Source organism: Balaenoptera borealis (genome assembly GCF_965194805.1).
Source record: "Balaenoptera borealis genome assembly, chromosome: 11".
In the NCBI taxonomy this organism is placed as follows: domain Eukaryota; kingdom Metazoa; phylum Chordata; class Mammalia; order Artiodactyla; family Balaenopteridae; genus Balaenoptera; species Balaenoptera borealis.
This window is the reverse complement of record NC_138868.1, coordinates 2,990,728-3,013,203: the sequence shown is the minus strand read 5'-3', so window position 1 is coordinate 3,013,203 and position 22,476 is coordinate 2,990,728. Positions and strand designations below refer to the sequence as shown.

Sequence of the window (22,476 nt, the reverse complement as noted above, 5' to 3'; positions counted from 1 at the left end):
AGGAGTCCAGGTGTGTGCTCGGGAAGCCCCGGCAGCAAGCACTCAGGACAGGCTGGAGCTGTGACCGTCTCACACACACGCACACCACACACACACGTGCACACCCAGACACACGAGTGCACACACACAGATGCACATACAGACACACAAGTCCATGCATACAGGCACACCATCACACACGAACACACACAAGTGCACACACACACGCACACACCCAGACACACAAATGCACGTGCACACACATGCGTGCATATCCGGACACACGTGCACACATGGACGTGCAAGTGCACACACACAGGCACACAAGTCCATGCATACACACACACCATCACACAAATGCACACACACACACACAAGCACAAATACACACACAGACACAAAGACACACGGATGCACAAGTGTGCACACACACACACACCCCCCACAGGACATCAGGGACAATCAGACGGGGTCCCTGCAACACGCCAGCTGCTGTCCTCTCTGCACAGCAATATTTCATTTGCAGCTTTTGCAAGTCCCTGGCCACCCTGCCTTCGGTATCTTATTAGATTTTGTACTGGAGGAAGGGGACACACTCTCTTCAAAATTATAGTCATAATTCCAGCTAACGGTGTGAAGTGGAATTTGAGGCCTCGGGGGAACCCTTTAATTTAGCTTTACGCCGCTCGGCAGCACCTGGGACTTCTCCCTTGGGGTGACTCAGAGAGAGAATCTAGACCAGAGAAAGGATGGGCTCTCGGGTGTGAGAACGAGACTCCAGGGGGGAAGCGCGGATGGGCTCCAGCGCCGATGTGGGCCTCGGGGCGCTGGCACCGAGAAGGGGCCAGGAGACCGGGGTCGCCACAGGCCCGCTCTCCCCACGCCCTCACGGCTGCAGCCCGGACACCTGGCCTGCTGCCCCCGGTCACAGCACTCGGCCCTCTCCCAGGACCACGTGAAGCACTGAGCCCCCCACCCGGTCTGAGCCCGGCTGCCTCCCTGACATCCCCGATCGGAGCTGGGGGACATGGCATCGGGAGTGACCACGGCTGGCCAGACTCACCGCAGGCAGGCGTGGTGAGCCCAAGTGAACGGGGCACGGTGGGATGGGGAACCGGGTCACCAGGCAGAAGGCCGGACCAAAGGGGGCATTCAACCCTCACCAGAAACACCACGCCGGGCAGGACACACCGGTGTGCTGGCTCTCCCTGGGCCACCACGGGTGAGGACAGAGTTCAAGGAGGACAACCCTCCTGACCTGCCCCAGCTACATGACCCGGCCTCAGTGCTCTCATCTGGGAAATGGGAGGCTGCAGGGTCCTCTGTGGGGAACGAGCCAGGTGGGCTGAGGTGCACGGAGCAGTGCGTGGGTCCACGTGAGATTGCAGAGGCGGCGACGGGGTCGGAAAGGGTCACTGCTTTGGCTGCTTCAACCAGCACTGAGGCCCCAGTAACGAGCCCACCCCCAGGGAGTCTCATCCTGGCCTGACAAACTCTGAAGGCCACGTGAGGAGGTGGATAGTGTGCCCGGGAGCTGGAGCTCTGGGTGGGAATGCAGCCCCCCTGACCGCTGGGGAGACAGGGCAATCAGGGGAGTGCCCGCGGCCCGAGTGAGACGCCCGAGGGGGGTCCACGCTCTGGCCTACGCTGGCCTTGTCTCCTCGTCTAGAAAGAGGATGGAATGGGGTTCCCGCCCCCTGGGCTGCTTCAGAGTCTTCTGAGACACTCCGCCTGCCCCTGCCTCGCGGGCAGACACAAGAGGACCAGCCGGGGCTGTTATTGAGTCTGGTGGAGGGGTCGTCAGGCTCCAGCACTTGGACGTGGCCCCCTCGGAGCCTCACCTGTGCCAGGGTTTCTAGTGGCTACGAATGTGAGGGCTCATTCTGGCTAAGGTGCGTTGACAGTAAACATGGCCCCTGGAGGAACAACCTAAATATCTATCGACAGATGAATGGATAAAGAAGATGTGGTATACACACAATGGAATATTACTCAGCCATAAAAAAGAATGAAATAATGCCATCTGCAGCTACACGGATGGGCCTAGAGATGGTCACACTAAGTGAAATCAGTCAGAGAGAGAAAGACGGATACTGTATGTTATCATTTATAAGTGGAATCTGAAATATGGCACAAACGAACCTATCTGTGAAGCAGAAACAGACTCATGGACATAGAGAACAGACTTGTGGTTGACGAGGGGGAGAGGGGTGGGGGAGGGAAGGACTGGGAGTTTGGGGTCAGCAGATGCAAACTATTATACATAGGACGGATGAACAACAAGGTCCTCCTATATAGCACAGGGAACTGTATCTAATCCCCTGGGATAAACCATAATGGAAAAGAGCATGCAAAAAGAATATATACATGTACAACTGAGTCGCTCTGTGGCACAGCAGAAATTAATACAACATTGTAAATCAACTGTACGTCAATAAAACAAAGAAACAAAGAAAAAAGTGTCCCCTGGAGGAGCCCTCAGCCCAGGGCAGGCTGGTGCCCTTAGCTCCCTGTCTGTCCACACTTCACTGTTGAGACCCAGAAGCCAATGCACAGGGAAAGGAGACGGGCTCCAAACACCAGCAGCAGCCCAGGCCACCCCGGCTGCTCTCGGGTGATGGTCTGAGCCAGGGCAGTTGGCAGAATTTTGGTTTTCAAGTGTTCTTAACATCCGGGTTGGAATAGAACGGGTGTTCTGCTCAACCTCTGGCCCCGCGCTGAGTTCTAGAATCCAGGGCCTCCGAGCAAGGAGGTCTCCCTCTCCCCGGTCCCCACGGGAGCCCACCCACCCGGCCGCTCCTTACCCGACGTGCCAGGGCTGCCAGGGCCTCTTGCCATCCTCGCCGGCGCCGCCCAGCCTGTTGAGCGAGGGGGATCGGCTGCGGGGCCCGGGGACGTAGCTCCCGAGGGTCTTCCCAGCCCCGTCGGGCCTGCTGGGCATCTGCTGCGGCAGCTGGGGCGAGAGGCTGCGGTGGGGGCTGGCCGAGCGGACGGCCCAGTCAGGCGCGCTGGCATGGAGGTTGTTGTCGCTGTTGGAGCGCAGCAGGACCCGGGGGGCGGCCAGCGTGCTGGGGAGCTGTCGCCTGCGGTTGGAGTACGCCGGGGCCTCTCGGAAGGGCACTGCGTCGGAGAGAGCGCGAGAGGCGGGTGAGGGCACGCCCGGCACCGTCATCGAGGACCCCAGCCACCAAGGACACGGACACTGTTGAGTTCTGCACCGATCCCCCCATGGGACCCCGCCACGTGCAGAACTCACCCCGACACAGGAGCAGAGACGGGTGGAGACCAAGAGAGGCTTCCTTCTACGGAGGCTCAAGCCAGCACTTGAGATGGAAGGGACACAGGGTCCGACTTCCATCCGGGCGCCCAGGCCCTCAACAGCCCAGAGACCGTGTAAGGACGGGCCGCCCCATCGCACATGACAGTCAGGACCCTGAGGCAGCCATGGAGTTCCTCCTCGCCACGATCTGAACTGAGCCCCTGTGTGCGCTGGATGGTGTCCCCCCGCCAAACCCCTGTGTGGCAGTCCTAACCCCTGGGACCTCAAAATGTGCCTGTATTTGGAGATGGGGGTCTTTAAAGAGGTGATGAAGGTAAAATGAGGTCACTAGGGTGGGTTCTAATCCCACAGGACTGGTGTTCTTATAAGAAGAGGAGGTCAGGACACAGACACACACAGAGGGACGACCCCATGAGGACACAGGGAGAAGACGGCCATCTACACGCTGAGGAGAGAGGCCTCAGGAGGGACCAGCCCTGCCCACACCTGGATCTCAGATTCCAGCCTCCAGGACTGGAGACAGGGATTGTCTGCGGTTTGAGCCGCCCAGACGCCCACAGCCCCCAGCTCTACTGGTGGGAATCAGTCTGCCCCAACCCCCACTGTGCTCCTTTCTCTATCCATCAAACCAGGGCCCGGCTGCGTGAGACAGGAGGGGGTTGACAAGCCTCACCATGCTTCTTACAAAGTTCTAGACCAGAGGCAAGGCCCTCACTCTGTGAGATCAGTACACCCAGGGACTTGGAATGAGGACACTGCCCGCGGGAACCGTGAGGGCCGGAATCCACACGGCCGGTGCCCTGGGCCAGAAACAGAAAGTGTCCTTTCCAAGAAGAGGCGTCTAAAGAAATGTAAGCCTCTGGGTTGCAAGGGAAGCGACACGCCAATTCCGGCAGCAAAGGACACGGACCTCCTTCGAGCTGGCTGCCCCAGGCCGAGGCCCAATACACGAGGTTGTGCACACTTTGGCCAGAAGCCTGGGCTGCCAGTCTGCAAACCCAACCACAGGGCCACAGGAAACACACACCCTCCGGGAGGGCTGATCTGGACCTGGGGAAGCCAGCATCTCAGAGAACGGCACCAGCAGTTCAGGACGGAGTCCTGCACGATCCACCACCCCAGCTGCCCAAAGTCAGAGGTGGTGAAGTTCGTCATGGAAACCAAGTATAGCAGCCCCCTGCTGCCAGCCCACTCCCATGCTGGAGGGCAGGGCTGACGGGGACAGAGGTGGTGCTGGCAGAGCTCACAGGGGACAGAGGTGGTGCTGGCAGGGCTCACGGGGGACAGAGGTGGTGCTGGCAGGGCTCACAGGGGACAGAGATGGTGCTGGCAGGGCTCATGGGGGACAGAGGTGGTGCTGGCAGAGCTCATGGGGACAGAGATGGTGCTGGCAGGGCTCACGGGAACAGAGATGGTGCTGGCAGGGCTCATGGGGGACAGAGGTGGTGCTGGCAGAGCTCACAGGGGACAGAGGTGGTGCTGGCAGGGCTCACGGGGGACAGAGGTGGTGCTGGCAGAGCTCACGGGGGACAGAGGTGGTGCTGGCAGGGCTCATGGGGGACAGAGGTAGTGCTGGCAGAGCTCATGGGGACAGAGATGGTGCTGGCAGAGTGCACTGGGAAAGAGGTGGTGCTGGCAGGGCTCACAGGGGACAGAGGTGGTGCTGGCAGGGCTCACGGGGGACAGAGGTGGTGCTGGCAGGGCTCACAGGGGACAGAGATGGTGCTGGCAGGGCTCATGGGGGACAGAGGTAGTGCTGGCAGAGCTCATGGGGACAGAGATGGTGCTGGCAGAGTGCACTGGGAAAGAGGTGGTGCTGGCAGGGCTCACAGGGGACAGAGATGGTGCTGGCAGGGCTCACGGGGGACAGAGGTGGTGCTGGCAGGGCTCATGGGGGACAGAGGTGGTGCTGGCAGAGCTCACGGGGGACAGAGGTGGTGCTGGCAGGGCTCACGGGGGACAGAGGTGGTGCTGGCAGGGCTCACGGGGGACAGAGGTGGTGCTGGCAGGGCTCACGGGGGACAGAGGTGGTGCTGGCAGGGCTCACGGGGGACAGAGGTGGTGCTGGCAGGGCTCACGGGGGACAGAGGTGGTGCTGGCAGGGCTCATGGGGGACAGAGGTGGTGCTGGCAGAGCTCACGGGGGACAGAGGTGGTGCTGGCAGGGCTCATGGGGGACAGAGGTAGTGCTGGCAGAGCTCATGGGGACAGAGATGGTGCTGGCAGAGTGCACTGGGAAAGAGGTGGTGCTGGCAGGGCTCACGGGGGACAGAGATGGTGCTGGCAGGGCTCACGGGGGACAGAGGTGGTGCTGGCAGGGCTCACGGGGGACAGAGGTGGTGCTGGCAGGGCTCACGGGGGACAGAGGTGGTGCTGGCAGGGCTCACGGGGGACAGAGGTGGTGCTGGCAGGGCTCACGGGGGACAGAGGTGGTGCTGGCAGGGCTCACGGGGGACAGAGGTGGTGCTGGCAGGGCTCACGGGGGACAGAGGTGGTGCTGGCAGGGCTCACGGGGGACAGAGGTGGTGCTGGCAGGGCTCACGGGGGACAGAGGTGGTGCTGGCAGGGCTCACGGGGGACAGAGGTGGTGCTGGCAGGGCTCACGGGGGACAGAGGTGGTGCTGGCAGAGCTCCACTGAGACAGCTGTGACCAAGTGCACCCCTTTGCCACCTCCCTGGGATGCAGGGCGTCCTGGGAAAGCAGAGATGCGGCCAACCCAGGGAAGCCACACAGAAATGTCACATGGCTTCCCGAGGACGCGCACTCAGAATCTACATCTGGCTCCTACAGTCGTGAGAACTTGGAAATGAGCCACCGGCGAGGTCACGCTCTTTCCAGCCGCACCCTCATGCCAACCTGCTTCCTCTGAAGGCTGTCTGTCAGGGCAAGAGACACTATCACTTGCATCCTCAAAGCAAAGGAACTCTTCAAAGCCTGGCGGGGAGGGAGATGGAGTAGGAAAGGCGTGCTCCGTGGACCCCTGTCTCCAGGGCCCAAGAGGCTGCCTTCTCCAGGGGTCGGCCCACCGAGGAATCAGCCCAGACCTTACCCCACCTCCTAGTAAAATCTCAATTTTGGGAAAAGTGCCGGGTTTGTGTTTGCTGGTCACCAGGGAGAACCTCATCCATGTCACTCCCTCTGTCAGTGTCGGATGGAGGCCAGAAGACTTCTGGAACGACAGAGGGTGATCTGAGCCCCGCCCGGCAGAGGAGTGGGAGGGGGGGAAGACCTTGCAAAGGACGGCGGTTCCAGGATCTCCGAGAGCAGTGAAGCTCTCCATTCACACAGCCCGCTGGCTGCAGGACCACAGCACCAGGAGGAAGCCAGCCTCTCAGGCAGATGCTTGGGATACAGCCCCCTCGGCTTCCTGGCTCATTCTCCGCGCCCCCCACCCGAGGACAGGCCCGGGGGACCGGGGGGAGGGGTCACGCCAGCTCAAAGGGGACACCCCGAGACCAGGAAACGCCCACACTCCATGACACGAAGTTGGGCCGAGCCTCCCAGCTTCCCTGACCCTACGGCCAATTCTATTTTTCTGACCAATGTAACTGGGTACATACAGTACTAACGCCCTTGACAGAAAGTGATGGAACTTGGGGGGGAGTCCTGCCAATGGCTAAGAAAGACTTACAAGGGAAGAAAAATCGAGGGAAGAAGAGAACAGAATGAACAGAAAACCATACCCCCAACTGAAACACTCATGCTGTGCACAGATTACAAAGATCAAAGTCCCAGAAGGTGAATCTGGGTTCATCATGTAAGCAAACGAGCACAGACAAAGTCTGTTTTTTCTAAACATTCCTGCGAACCAGGTGGAAGAGGTCTTTCTGAGAATGGTGACAATTCACATGGGGCAGCTGCCCTTGGAAGATTAAGGGATAAAAGAGCTGGGACTTTTGCAAATACATTCTGCCCTGAGGAGCCATCGAGTTGCTCGGATAGAATCGCCTAGGTGACATCAGGGTGAACATTCTAATGAAAATTATCTCGCTTAATTATCAAGATTCACATTAAATTTGTTTCCTGTGCGGTGTAATTGGAAATTTCTTCCATGTTTATTTTATGGCTTGGGCTGGGAAATATCTTCCTAATCCCTCTAAACTCATGTCTTCATAAACCTCCTGATTTCATAAAACAAGAGCTCCCTGTCTGACAAACTAACTGGAACCAGCCGTGGAAATGTTGGGGGTTTTTGTGTGAAAAGGGTTAGAAATAACTCTTTTCCTGTCTGAAAATAATTAATATTCCACCCAACTGTTTCCTTCTTTCAGGCAATCTGCAAACTCTAAGTGGGTGGATATTTTCTTAGCTGTCTTCCATGCATTTACTTATACGTTTCTTTTCCACAATACAAATCACACAAGGTATGCAAAAAGCAGATGCACTTTTAAAGTCTACCGCGTTGCATTTCCCATCCGCTCCCTGAAACTGCAACCCCGGGGGCGGCCAAGGACAGCCGAGCGGTGGTTTTGAAAGCGTCCACCCGGCCGGGGCGGCCAGCAGTGTCCTGACCTTCCTTACTCCTGCCCAAGTGCTCAATATCCTCCAGGTAGCGGACAGACTAGAGTCAAACTTCCTATTTTCCCCAGGACTTAGTTCCTAAACTGCCCTCTGGAAGCACCAGGATGCACATGCCACAATTCTGCAAAGGGGCTGGAGACTTAGGAAAAAAAAAAAAACCAGCTAAAAAACCCCCCGGCACCTTCAAGTGGGTTAAAATTCCAGACCAACTGCAACAAAGCCCTATCGCCCACCAGAGGTGATTATTCCCTTCCATGACGGGAATGAACAACCAGCAATTTTAGGAGGAACGGGAGGCCCCAGCTTCCCCGGAGAATCAGTAAGAAACGGCTCATTCCCGTGCACCACACACCCTACATCTCGTTCCTTACCTTCCTTCTTGGTGAAGGCATTTAACAAAGACTTCATTTTCCCTCCGACTTCGGCAGTGGTCCGCTCATTATATAACCTTCTCGGATGGGAGGAAGGGGAGGAGGGCTGCCGGGCCCCTGGGCTCCGGAGCGGCTTGGACCCGGGGAGCGGTGGCGGGCCTCTGGGCACTGCCGGCTCCCGAGCACAGCTGGGCAGGCCAGACCCAGCATGCTGGTGACAAAGCCCACCCCATATTCTGCCTGTCAGCTGGGAGCCAACTGTGCGTAGACTGGGGCTTCTCTCAAAGCCCGCGGCCGCTCCCCGCGCCCGTCATGTGAGCGGTGCTACCCTGCTTTTGTGATCAGTGCCTCGGGGAGGAGGGTCAGCAGCGCACGCGGAAGGCATCGGTGAGCCGGAGCCCCCCCCCCCCCCCCCCCGTGACGATCCAAGGACCCTCCGGCTGGGGCTCCGGCCACTCCCGCTCAGAGGCGCCCGGGGCTATACAGCATGCACAGTGCTTCGCTGATTTTCATTTTAAAGAAGAAGCCAAGTGCTCTCGAATGCCGTTTGTCCGCCAGCTGATGTGGGGAGCCAGTCGAGGAGATAAAACATCCCGGTTCCAGATAAGCCGCGCGCCAGACCCGTGTTAACTGGGCGGCCGGTGCCAGCCCTCTGGAATTTCTGAACATGACCCAGATTTCCGCTGGCAAGAATCACACACAAGGACCCATTACTTCTCTGGCTCCCCGCCCCTCCCCCTTGGAGGTAATGACCCTGGAGAAAACAGGATTTCCACCCTCCCTCTTTTTTTTTTGAAACAAAAGAGAGATAAAACAAACTGCAGCCCAGCCACGGCTTGCCCTAATTCCAGGTAGTTGATAAAAATGAGCGTTTTCAGAGCCACGTTGCACATTTCTTACAGAGGTCCGGGAGACACAGGGAGAGGCGACAGGGAGAAAGTTCTGCCCTGCAGGAAACACAAAGGGAGGGGCCGTGGCTGGCGAGCCCCACGGCAGGTGGAACGGGGTTATTTCTACACAAGGAGAAAGGTCTTTCCGAAAACTAAACGGAGCATCCCGGGGAGCGGGCTCTGCCACCCGACGCATCTGCTGCTGGGGCTGTAATTAAGTGTGTGTTTTTTCGGTTGCTAAGAGAACTGCTTCTGAAATTCGAAAAAAAAAAAAAAAAAAAAAAAGAGCGAGCGAGAGAGAGAAAGATGGGATGAGATGAGGAAAAGCAACGGGAGCCTGTAAGTTGAATTCCATATGGTCGACATGCTTTGTGTCAACAAAAATGGCAGCGTAAGAAGCTCTGGGAGCATCTCCTCATGGGATGCCCAGGCTGGCGGGACGTCTCACCAAAAGGTCTCTCCAGGGTGGCGAGAATGGAGACTGGGTGCCCTGTACCAGCCGAGCATTTGAGCACCGTCCTCCTTGCACTCCCACGACACCCCATCACACAGCCCGGAGCTGCCTTCAAACCCCGCCCCAGGTGACCCTCCCCCGCCATGCCAGAGCCCAGGCCATTTCTGGGACCTGCCCCAGGAGACATTCGGCCGCTGGTGCAGTTTATCAACAAAGACCCCACGACCTGCCCCTCACCACTCACGTCCCTGAGGGACAGAGGTGGCGCTGGCACAGCTGGATGTCCTTGGACCTTGGTGCAAGGCTGAAAAGCTTCCAGAAGCATCTCTCTCGGATGCAGAAAGCGTCACCAACAAGGACACAGCTGCTTCCACTTGGGGAGCCTGCAGCTCTGCCACCGGGTTTATTCGCCAGGGGTCTTCAAGGTGGGGATGTCTAGCTTATTGGGGGTGTGTTGGCCGTCTGCCCCGGCTGGGACAAGATGCCACAGTGACGGTGAAACTAGGGACGTCCCCCCGAGGCCGGGGCGCTGCCGTGTGGGTCCCGAGCACTCGCCCCGCCCAGGAAACCCTCTGGGGAGTGGGCGGCTCTGTGGTGCTCAGCCCTCCCTCCATCTGCTAGTGATCGATGCTGTCCCAAAGCGTGGGCCTCCTCCCGCACCAAGTCCCCGCGACAATCTTTGTTCTGGCGCTGCCACCTTTGCTGTCAGCAGAGAGTGCCTGTGTTCCGGGGTTGATGGGCGGCGACCCCGCCGAAGGCCAGAGGTGCCGGGCCATCGCCGGCTCCCCCGCTGTGGACCTGGGGTGGAGCCCTTGCCCCCGCGCTGGGAGCAGAACCCGAGATGCCCAAAGAGCATTTACACGTGGCCCAGGTGGGACAGCCCCCGGCCCGCTGCCCCGTCACTGTGTTCGGAGTGACCTTCATGGTGCGTTTGTCCACAAGTAGGAGCAGAGTCTGGAAACCATGGGGCCCTCCCGGCTGCCCACCCGAGAGGTGAGCCTTGCTGAGACAGACCTTGTAACCAGGAAACAGGCTGGGTGGCCCCGGGCAGAGGGGCAGGCGGGGCTCTCCATCACCCCTCACCCCCCGCCCAGGGTCCACGTCCCATCGCACGTGAGGACCCAAGCTGGGCAGGCCCAGGGGATGCAGCAGTGGTCAGGACAGAGAAGATTCTGGCTCCCTCCCAGCCTGCATGAGGGGCGGGGTGGGGGCATAAGAGCAGACTTTGGACATAACAGAATTTGAGGAACCCCAGGAAACACCCCTTAGCCAAAGGATTCCCATTCCAGACACCTTCAGTTCTTCTAATAAGCAGACAACTCTTCCAATCACCCTTCCAGGAATCTGAGCACACAATTCACCAAGACTAGGAGCCAGAGCTTAGGTTCATGTGCAGACCTACTGTGTGCCCGGCCCCGCTGACCAGGCTTTGCCCCACAGAAATCCTGCCGGGGTTTGGGGAGGAGGTGGTCCGTTCCTGACTTCACCCACCTCGCCCATGTAAAACCTCCTCGCCACTGGCAGGCATGCTCTCCTTGAATACTTCCAGCAACAGGGAGCTCACTACCTGTGTGCTGGCTCTGCACGCATGTGCACCAGTCTCCTTTCCTGTCACACAGACAACACACCCGCACCTGCCACATACTAATTGGAAGGGAAAGCCGAGGCAGTCGAAGCACAGGCTTCATCCCAACAAATAAAGTAGGTTTGGAGGTGTCGGAGCCCAGCCCAAAGATGGCTAAGCTTTCCTCCCATCAACTCCTAGACCCTTTCTTCCTACACGGGGTCCTTCACGGAGCATCCAAAGTGACTATCAGAGGCTGTGCTGGTCACATTCCTGCGGACTGAGGTTTGGTTTCAAATGGATTTCATTCCAAACGAGGGGGAGGAGGGAGAAGAAGAATTCTGGGTCCGAGCTGGGCTGGGGTGAGGCGGGTGGCAGGTGGCAGGGGGTGGGGACCGGGACGCTACCTGGTGAATCTGTCCACCTGCTCACCCACCCACCCACCTCAAAGGATAAGTGAGCATCTTTTGAGTTGGGGCCTGTTTGAAAGACATAAAGGCAGGAGGAGGGATTAGATGGAGGCCCCCCAAATCAGATAGCTTCCAGGAAGGAAGAAGGTCACCCCAGAATGAACCCCAAGCTGTCAGCCTTCTGGCCTGGCCCTTTAGCATCACCTCAGCCCCACCCAGCCCGAGTCCAGTGCCAGGCCCTCGGCAAGAAGTAATAAATAAATGATGCGCGACACGGCCCCGCCCTCCCGTCCACCCCATGCCCCCCCTACCCCGACCTGCACAGCTTTGGCCTCTGTGCCCCATGCCCCCCCTCGCTCTGACCGCCTCCCAAACCCTCGCTGTCTAAGCCCTTCATCTGCCACATCTTTTGACAACTGCCTGATAACAGGCTGAAAATAATTTCATTTTTTCTATAAAAAAGGCTCTTCGCACCTCAGAACATTTCAAGACGCTCTGAAGTCCTGGCAGGGAGGAAGCGCCAGGTGTTATAAACAAGCCTGGTGAGAGTCTGCGGGGCCGGTGGGTCTCAGAAACGTCGCCTGCTCGGCGTGGACAATCAGCCCACCTCTGCTCGCCGTGCCAGCCGGCGGGGAAAGAGCCCGATGAGGGAAAGTGGACCAGCATCTGATTTAGGGGCCGGCTCTGTGTCTTACTGCTTGGTGGCCATGGGCTGGTCAGGCATAACCCAACGCATTCCCAGTGTTGGCTGTGGGGTCGCATAAGTCGTGTTTAGAGCACAAAAAGGGGGACGTCAGCCTTCTGGGTCGAGTCCCAGCCCCTTTACCTCCCAGCTCTGTGACCCGGGAAAGCCACGATAAATCTCCGTACATTCATTTCCTCTTCTATCAGTGAGGATGTGAATGGTGTCGCCACATAGGAGGTGAGGATCGAATCAATACCTGTACCAGTGCCTGGACTTGAAGGTTGCCATGGCTAAATGTGCAACTGCTGAATAAATACATTTAACTAAAAAAAAAAAAATCTGTGAGTGAATACCAAGTCAAGCTACCCGGCCCCCACCCTGCCCCTGTGTCTATGATAAGCCCTCCGAGGGCCCTCAGAATGCACTTACATGGCCTCTTTGGGTGCCGCCTCCTCCAGGAAGTCTCCCGGATGGATCCAGTTACTGGAGAGACCCCACCCCCACCCCACCCCACCCAGGGCCGCCAGGCCAGCAGTCCACCCTGGGGACTTTCCCGGCTCCAGGGAACATCAAGCTTCCTGAAGCCAGGTCTAGGGTCCAGCTCCCCTATCGTCCTGCAAACAGGGTGTGCTCCCACTGCTGTGGACGTGAGTGAATGAATGAACCGGAAAAGAAGGAGGTGGCGAGTCCAGCTTCTACTTTGTTCTGAGTGTCCCCAGGCCCTTCTCCAGGCCCACCAAGCTGGTCTCCTTGGTTGTACTGAAATCGCCTCCCTTCTCTGCCCCATCCTACCTCCATCCGCCCCCATGTCCGCCCAGGCCCTGCCCGATCCTCGGAGGCCCAGCTGCCCTGCTGGGCACCAGAGAAGGAACGGCCCTGCAGGGCTCCCGCCCGGTCCCCATGGGCAGGCGCGCTGGACATCGGTCAGGCCAGTGTCCTCAGTGTCCTTGCTGTGTCTGCAGAGTCCCCACCCCCCGTCCTGCCTGTCTGGGGGTCGGGGGAGCTGGGGCTCATTCTTTCAGCTTTTGCGCTGCTGCCGGGGCTCCCGGCGACCCGAGGCACGGCCAAGGCTCTGGTTCAGGAGGAGCAACGCCACGGGGCCAGTGGGCGTGGACCCGGCTCAGGGCGGCGCCGGCTCCGTGCAGCAGCCACACGTGGGCTGGTTACCAGGCTGGCCACACAGCTCCCAAGCCTGGCTCTCTGGCCCCCTTGGCACTCTGAGAGCCACCAAAATCCTTTGGGACCTTCCTTTTCTTCATCAGCAGCCAGAGGGATCTCTTCAATAAGACCCTGGCTGACCAGCTGGCGGGGCTGGGGCTGGGGCTGGGGCTGGGATGTGAATGTCTCCAAGGCCCTGAAATCCCAGAGATAGTGGCTGTTTCCCTTCTCTTTCCAAGCAGCCTGGGGATTCACTCAGGCCCCGCCTCCTGTTTGTGGGGGTGGGTGGAGAAGGGAGAGCTGGCTGGGATGGAGACAGGGGCTGGGTAAGCAGGAGAGTCCCTGAGTCTATCTCTGCCTTAATGCAAACTTGCGGAGGCGGCTATAGCCTCTCGACAGACAGGAGTCCCATGGGGAACTGGAAAGAGGAAACGAAACTCCAGAGGGTCTCAGTGGCCCACCAGCCCCGCCCTCCACTTTATCTTACAGAAGCAAAAACCAATATCTGAAAAGGAAACTGTGTGTGCGAGAGCCTCGCCCAGCTCACCAAGCCAGGACCAGGGAGGCAGCAGGTCCTGGGGGGCTGTGGGCTAGACCCGGATTCTTCCTGCCTACTCCCCATCTGATCCAAAATAGCAGACCTTGCTTCCTTTCTGCGTTGCTTTAGATAACTGCAATTTTAATATTAGTAGGCAACATTTCCCCATCTCACAATAATTGTTAAATGAATCATACTTTTATAAATAACAGGAGATATAAAAAGGCGTCTCAGCAATAATGCGGGGTTATCTTTGAACAAAGATGTAGGTGTCTGCAGGATTTGTAACGTTCCCGTCAGCTGGGGCCACAGAGGGAAGCTTTGCTCCTGGAGGACCCATTGAGGCCCCTGGATAATCGGGTAAAGGGCACCGATGAGGGGGCTTCAGAACACCCCCCGGGGTGGGGGTCTCTCCCCAGGGCGGTCAGGCTCCCTGCTGATGGTAGCAGGAGTCGGGGGCTCCGGCAGGGGCTACCCACCAGTCCTGACGCAGTGCTTTAGAGTCAAGACCAAGGTCAGAGCAGAGACAGGGAGAGGGGCTTTGGAGGGTTGAACTGGGGCTGACCACACAGAGGATGAGGGTCCCCAAGGTGCATTCTGGAAGGACCGCAGACTCCAAACCCTGCCTTTGCCCCTCCCTCCGTGCAGCTTCAGCCTGTGCCCCGGAGTCCCGCAGAGACACTGCATGCCGGGCAAACGCTCTCCCCTGGTGGGGTGGGGCAAGTGGCAGCGCTGTGGCTTAATAAAGAAAGCAAGAGCCACCCTGGGTGGCCCTTCTGAGAGCCCAGCGATGGAGGACATCTGGACTTCCCACAGGGGAAACTGAGGCTCAGGGCGCTGAGACAAGTCACCAGTGCCCACCCTGTCCAACGGCTCAACGGAACCGCCCTCAACCCCCAAGGCCAGACATGGACACCTCTTCTGGAAGCCTTCTGGGTGCCTGGACACTGGGGACTGCACTGCAGGTGCCAGGACCCCACAGAGTGAACCTCTGTAGCCACGGACGCCCACATGTCTCAGGACACACAGAGTGATTTGTGGAAAGGCAGCCCCTGAGCTGGCTGGAGGGTAGCTAGAGTGACCGCATGCTAGAGACAGAAGGTTATCTCCCCCAAATTCATAGGCTGAAGCCCTGACTCCCAGTGGGATGGTATTGGGAGGTGGGGCCTTTGGGAGGTGATTAGGTCATGAGGGTGGGGCCCCATGATGGGATTAGTGCCCTTATAAGAAGAGGCAGGGAGACACATCTCTCTCTGCCACATGAGGACACAGAGAGAAGGCACCATCTGCAAACCAGGAGGCGGGGCCTCACTGGGACCTGAACTGGTAGACACCTTGATCTTGGACGTCCAGCCTCCAGGACTGTGAGAGATCAATGTCTGTTGTTTAACGTGCCCTGTCTGTGGTGTTTTGTTAGAGCTGCCTGAACTTCAAAGACACCACATGTGGCAGGCTGTGTCGCTCTCCCTTACAGGCCCCCAGGGCTCCTCATGCCATCACCTCCACTACCCCAGCTCCTCCACACCGCCCCTCCCCCACAGGCCCCTGCCAGCCCCTCTCGGTGCCCTGAACACCCCTCTGGGCCTCACCTCTGCTGTGCCCCCCACATGGACTCCTTTACCCTCCCCTCGAGCTGGCTTCTCTAACTCCCATCCTTCAGCACTCACTCTCGAGGTCGCCTCATCCCAGAGGTGTTCCTTGACCATTCTTTCCAAAAAGGCAACCCTCTTATTCTCTCTCTTAGCCCCTTGTTACTTTTCCTTCGTTGCACTTCTCAAAAACTGAAATCACACCATTTGTGAGTTTGCTTATATTATCGTATTTTATCCATAGGGACTGCGTCTGTCTTATTCACCACTTCATCACCAGAACACAGCTCAGCCTCCCACAAGATAGCTGTGCTTTTCTACCTTGATTCGATAAATGAATAAATGAAAGAATGGCACTTTCCTACCTCACATCCTGGACTTTGTCATTGAGGCTTTCACTGTGTTTGTCTCACTACATGAAATATCTGTTTCTACAACTCTTCCCACCATGAACACCTCCACCCCACAGCTGGAACCTTCTGGAAGGCATGGGTGGGGGAGGGGCTTTACACAGGATACAACGCAAGACCTGGCACCAAGTGGGAGCTTATAAATACATGTTCCAGTTATTTTAGGTCCTTGTCTGCCTATTAACATCTGGGTTGTCTCTGGGTCTGCTTCTGTTAATTGAGGTTTCCTTTGATTACATGTCACGCTTTCCTGCTTCTTTGCTTGTCTAGTCATTTTTTATTCTATATCAGCCATTGTGTTTGATAAGTTGTAGAGACTCTGGGTCTTGTTATCTTCCTCTGAAGAGTGTTGAGTTCCTCTGGCAGGGAGTAAAATTATCAGCAGAACACTTTGTCCTGTGAAAGCATGGCTTTTAGGCTTTTTGGGGAAATCTCTGTTGGTGTGGTCCTTATGGGATGTCCTGACTTCTGGGGCCCTTCTTGGGCTCTGGCAGAAACAAACTCCTCAAATGAGACAGAACTCAACTCCACATTGTCTCCCCTTGGCTCGTTGAGCTTTAAGCTACTGTGTTCCACTGGGACCCTTGGACTCTCATTTTGCACATGACAGTTCAGAAGCCAGTCAAGGATTTGAGGGGGATTTATGTGCAGATTTGGGGGCTATCCACTTTCCAGCATCCCCCCCGCCCCCCCCCCCCCATTTCCAGCCACTCAGGTGGCCCTGACCCTGACCTCCAACCGCTGGATCCTCAAACCAGAGAAACTCACTTTCTATCAGGGAACCCCCTCATTCACGTGGGTCTCACCTGGAGGACTCCCCTTCTGTCAAGGGTCCTGGCCCCTCTGGTTCCATCTGCTTTCAGTTACCTATCAATGGCTAAAAGCAGTTGTTGCTATTTTTATATATTTTGTCTCAAGTTTGTCATTGTTATCAGCAGGAGGGTTCGTCCGACCTGAGCTGCTCTGACATGATTGGAAGGTAGAAGTCATGGGTTCATAAACATATATTAAGCAAATAAGCATCTCCCCAACTGCCCACCTGCATGCACACACAGTACGTGGCAGTGAGTCCCCGATCTCTGTGTCTAGAGGCAGCAGGTATGTCCGTTGGGGAGATGGTGAGTGTATCAAAGCAGAGACAGGCCGGAGTGAGGAAGCCTGGGTGTGTCTTGACCACTGACCGTGGAAGCCAAGACATGCAGTTGTTCCTGGCACCATGGGTACCCTTGCAGCCTGGCGGGAAGGATCACGGACACTGGGGAGGTTTATTTCAACACAAGAATCCAGCCTTTGAAGATTTCGGGCCCCCACCTTTTAGATGAAAGTGTTGGCGGACCGAAACCTATACAGGTGCTGGGAAGCCCGGAGAATAAGGTGCTCGTGGCAGCCCTGAGTGAGCGCCGCGAGGGTCCCCGGGTCGGTCCCACCTGGGGTCATGCCCTCGCTAGCACGTCCTAAGGCAGGTTCGTATTCTGGGAACTAATTAAGCCTCGGTGACTGATTTCACCTTCAAATGAATTCCTTCCCGGGCCGAGCTGGCAGCAGAGCTCGATCAGGTGCCACCATCAGGCAAACCCCAAGTCCAGGCAGAACCCAACCACGAGGGGCAGGAGGGGAGAGAAGACCCCGGTGGGCCAGCCAGTGGGCCGTGGCCTCGGAAAGTAAGGTGAAGAGATGCAGACGGCGGCTGCCTCCCATGAGCAATTTGGGATGAGCAGGGGGAGGGCTCTGAGGGCTGAGGCGGTGGTCGTTTCTCCAACATGAATACCCACATCATCACTGTAGCCCCCGACTCTGAACGCGCACCCAGCGCAGCCCAGGGCCCGGCCTGTCACACGTTCCGTTCTCTCAACAGCCAGGTGAGGTGGGTCCTTTCATGCCCACTTTACGGACGTGAAGATTGAGGCTCAAGCGGTGCCAGAACTCACTCAACCCCGTGCCCTTCACTCCGGGGCAGCGCTGGCCTCACTTCCACCTCCACCTCAACGCCAAAGCCAGCCAGTGGTGTCCCGACCGCTGGACAGGACGGAGTGGGGTAGACCCTGCGGGGGGAGGGCAGGGGGCTCACCTGGGGGGCAGGTGATGCTGAACAGGGAAGTCAACTGACTCACCTGTGTGTGTCCTGATCCCACCTCTGCTTGGCTGTGGGTCCCGCCTCCCCTGGGCCTCAGTTTCCCCATATGTCAAATAAGGGGTCAAGTAGAATGCCCACTAAACGTCCTTCTGGCTGGCAAACCCGAGGACCCTGTCAGCTCCGTGAAGCATCCTTCTCCAAGAGGAGAGAGGGTTCTTGGAGCTGAGTGGCGCGATTTCGGGGGAGCTGGGCAGCCACACAGGGGGCTGGATCCTGCAGGCCATGGGCCCCCCCGACCCCGGCAGGCCGAGGACAGAACCACAGGATCTTCAGGGCTGCTGGGCAGGGTCCCACTTGGCCACCTGGGCCCTGGGGTACCTCTGAGACTCAGGTCAGGCCTCCCCAGGTCAGAGGGACTTGATGGATTTCACTGGGGCCCCAGAGACACCTTAGCTTGCTCTGCTCTCTTGCAGAAACGTAGAAAAGATGTGGGATCCAGAAATAAGACAACAATCACCACAACAGCAAAAGTGGAAGCAGTAGACAATGACTGCTACGCGTGTCTCATATCTGTCCCTTCTCCCCACGACCGTGCCAAGTGGTGACTCCTCCCTGTTATGCACTGGAGGACCCTTGAGGCCCAGAGCACTTCAGTAACCTGCCTGAGGTCACACAGCCTGGCCATGGGGGGATCTGCCCTTAGCCCCATCCCTGACCCAGCAGCTGATACTGAACCCAAGCCCTGCAATTCGATGTCCCAGAAGGGCCTGGAATTTCAGCCCTGACCTGGGTGCTTGCACCAGCCCCCGAGATGTCACCAGCCCCTCTGCCTGTCCTCCTCACTCACTGGGCGAGCCAGCTCCTGCAGGATGAGGGGCCTGGCGGGGGTGGGAGGGTTGGGGGGGCGTCTATCTGTCTCTCCTGTGCTGTTTCCTACTTTGTCCGGGGTGTCCAGCCGAAACACCCATCTACGTCAAGTCTCAGTGGCTGCCACAGCCTGGGCAGCTGTCCCTGGAGCCCATTGCACCCCATCCTTCAGTCCCAGAGGGGACCACCCCCTGCCCTATCAAGTGGTCCACCTGCAACCACAGCCCTATTTCCTGGCAGGGTGCCATCCCCGTGGGACTTGGCCACCTTCTGTGTGTCCCCCCATTCACTCGGGGCTCCTTCAGGATGGGGGGACCTTGTCTGTCTCTCTCAGGTGCCCCGCTGCCTGCCAGGGCCACCACTGCTGCCAGACCACAGCGGGACAGCGAGGCTTCAGGTGACGCCCGTGTAGCCCTGGGGGACTCCCAAAGCCTTGTACGCATCCAACATCTCATTATGTCTGAAAAGACTTTCAAATCACTCACTCTTTTTAAATTAGAAGATAGTTTTGCCTTCCCTTGATTTGGGGCCAACACACAAGCTGGAAAGAGAAAGCCATTCTGGGGGAGGAAGCACCTTTTCCCTTTGGGGCAGCCCGGGCCGGCTCCCAGAGACACCGTGGGCGGCCCCGAGGTGGTCAAGATGTGGGCCACAGAGCCCTAGGGCCACAGTGGCTACTGCAAGGGCCCTGCCATCCTCCAGTCCTGGTTGCATCTGTGCTGAGGTTTAGCTGTGCGACCACAGCCAGGCTGAATGACCTCTCTGAGCCTATAAGTGGGGCTCCGGTGGCGTCCTTGGCACATGGCCTTTCAGAGGCCCCTTCAGTGGGAGAGAAGTGGGGGGAGGGGAGGGGTCCGCAGCCCTGCACCCCCGGGCCCTTCGGCCGTGGGCACCTCTGCATGCCTTGCTGACCTGAGTCCAGGATTCTCTGCATCCTGGGACCCGGCTCCTCCTGGGAGGCAGGGGCTCACTTCATGCTCAGGGAAGAAGCCAAGCCCTGTCTCAAAGCTGAAGGAAGCTTCGCTGTAAGGCTCAGGGGTCAGCGAGCAGGGCTCCCACTGCCCAGAGGCCCAAGAGGCGGGCAAGGTCCCTCCATGCCACACTTCCCGGAGCACTGTCCTTCAGGCCTGGGCTGGGAACCAGGGGACTGCATACACATGTCCCTGTGCTTCCACGTTCGGTCTCTAAATTCCACCTCCTTGGATGAGTGTCTGTACCACCCTCATCTTCCTCCAGGGCTGGGAGATTGGGCCTCAGTGAATCCTTCCCCAAAGACCCCTCAGCCTTCCCTGGGAGGGGCCATGAAGTCTTTGCAGCCCCCCGTCACTCCCCAGGTATGTGCTGGGGGAGCACCCCCAGCTGTTCAGTGCCCCCTCTACGCCCAGCCCGGCCGGCTTTCCTCCACGTCTCAGGACAGAAAGAACCTCCAGCACCATCATCCTGACTAACCCGTCCTCCACGGCATCAGTTCAGCTCATGAATACTCTGCTTTAAAAAAAAAAAAAATCCAGCAAATGCCCCATTTTCCTAATGGGGTCAGCAGAGCACTCCCTTGGGCAGAACTCCAGCTGTTCAGTCACCACCAGGCTGTTCTGTTTCTGCCCGAAACGGTCACGCAATTTCGCTCCCTAAACTCCGAGTCTACCCCTCCACAGATAGCCACATCTTCGAGAAGAATATTGTTTTTTTTTGTTTTTAACATCTTTCTTGGAGTAGAATTGCTTTACAATGGTGTGTTAGTTTCTGCTGTATCACAAAGTGATTCAGCTGAGACAAATACTGTTTAAAACGCCATGCACATTTTCCAGTGTGGCACAGACCTGCCCACTTCCTAGGATTCAGACACACCCGGAACAGCTGTGGAGGTGGACGGGGTTCTGCATTCTGCCCTTTAAAGTACCACCTAGTGTCCCAGCAGTGTGGGTCATCCAGCTCCACGTCACAGAACACCTGGTGAGTCAACATGGCAAATTCCTTAGAGTCAGGCTGAGATGGTTTTTGGCTTCTCGCTTTTATAAACAACGCTGCCGAGAACATCTTCACGCGCGTAGCCCCCCCTTCCTCTTTCAAGTCACTTCCTCGGACTCTATTCCCAGGAGCGAGCGGAATTGCCAGGCCGAAAGGGCTGAATGTCTCTATGGCTCTGGATACACTTTTGGTAAATTGCTTTCCCCAAAGAGTTATACCAGTTTATACAAATGGGCAATTGGAACCAAATTTTCTCTTAAAAGAAAAAAAAAAATTCATTTCTGGAGTGAGAAACAGAAAATGTGTCTCAACCAGGCAACGGTAAATTGAGAAAAGCAAGAATATCAGCGTGCTAATAAGAGCACTCGTACCTGGAGTGGCTTATTAGAGGGGATATGATTCCACTCTGAGGGGCACACCACCACCAGAGGGTTTCTCCTTCCAGCAGAGGAGTGGGCTGTGGTAACAACCAGCCCCTCCAGGTCACCAGGCAAGTCCATGAAGCTTCTCCTGTTTGGCTTCATGAACTTCCCCGGGGTCTGCCTATCAGCACAGACCGAGCTGATGACACCGGCCTTACTGGAGCGGGCACCCAGGGCAGGAGGCTGTCATGGCCCCAAGGGCACAGGCGGAGCGATGGGAGATGCAGGTTATGACGCCCCCATGTCATTCGCACAGACTGTTCCCAGGAGTCTGAGGCAGGATTTGGAAGAAGCTGATGAAACTGAGATCCCATTAGAAACAGGACATATGTGATGAAGGAGAGAGAGACGCCCAATGAGATTAAGAATCAAACAGGTGGCCCTGAGTGAATGAACACACATTTCCCATAATTACAGAGAGATGGAAAACAAGGGACCAGAACAAAGGAGCAAAAGACAGTGCGTTTCCAACTAGTTTGCAGCGCGGTCTGAAAATAGATGCAGCTCGAGGTGGTGCTGGACTGATCTCGCCAGCGCTTGACCCCGCGCTTCCTGCAATCGGACTGCAAGCAACGCGCAGTGGGCAGGAAAGCGCACAGATGGTCCCCGTCTCCCCCCCGGGAAAAAGGTGGCCTAGGGCAGCGGCCAGGAGCCCAGGATACCGTCTGGGTGCACAGCAACCCTGAGACCGGAATTGGGTTGCGTGTCTTTTGCAAAGTGGAGAGGCAGGGAGGGGGATTGGAGGGTCTGGGACGTGCCTTTGGGAGGACGGCAGCCCCGTGCTAAGTCAGGGACAGAAAGTGGGGGAGGGACCTATCTATCTGGGCAGAAAAGGACGGCGCTACCCTTCGGTGGGCTTCCTGGGGGAGACATCTGAGCCCTCAGGGTCTCAGGCTGCTCATCTGTGAATTAACAATAATAACAACAATGGTGACGATGACGCTGGCTGACACTGACCCGCTGCTGACAAGGTCCCAGCCCTGCTTCAGCACTGTGCGTGCCTAATCTCAGCACCAAAGCCACAAGGAGTAATACTATCCCACTGATACCAAGGACGCAACTTGAGCTCAGAGAGGGTCAGTAACCCGCCCAAGGTCACAGAGCTGAGATGCAAGCCAAGGCCCGGGGTCTGCTCTCATTTAAACCCTCACGCACTCCAGTGCCAGGAGGACCTACCCGCAGTGGGTGCCGTGGGCACCGAATGGGTTGATCCAAACATGGAGCCTTTGGTGCATTTCCTGGTGCAGAGGATGTGCCCTGGGCACACGATGGGATTTGGGAATTTGTCTGAGTTTG

At 57.4% G+C, this 22,476-nt stretch overlaps 1 protein-coding gene across 1 annotated transcript in view; it reads right to left on the bottom strand.

Moving 5' to 3' along the window:
- Nucleotides 1-22,476, bottom strand: part of SHANK2 (SH3 and multiple ankyrin repeat domains 2) — a 478,101-nt gene that overhangs the window by 207,302 nt on the left and 248,323 nt on the right. Inside the window, exon 13 of the mRNA XM_082342199.1 lies at nucleotides 2,784-3,099. Within this exon, the coding sequence (XP_082198325.1) occupies nucleotides 2,784-3,099 (316 nt within the window). The remainder of the gene's footprint in view (nucleotides 1-2,783; nucleotides 3,100-22,476) is intronic.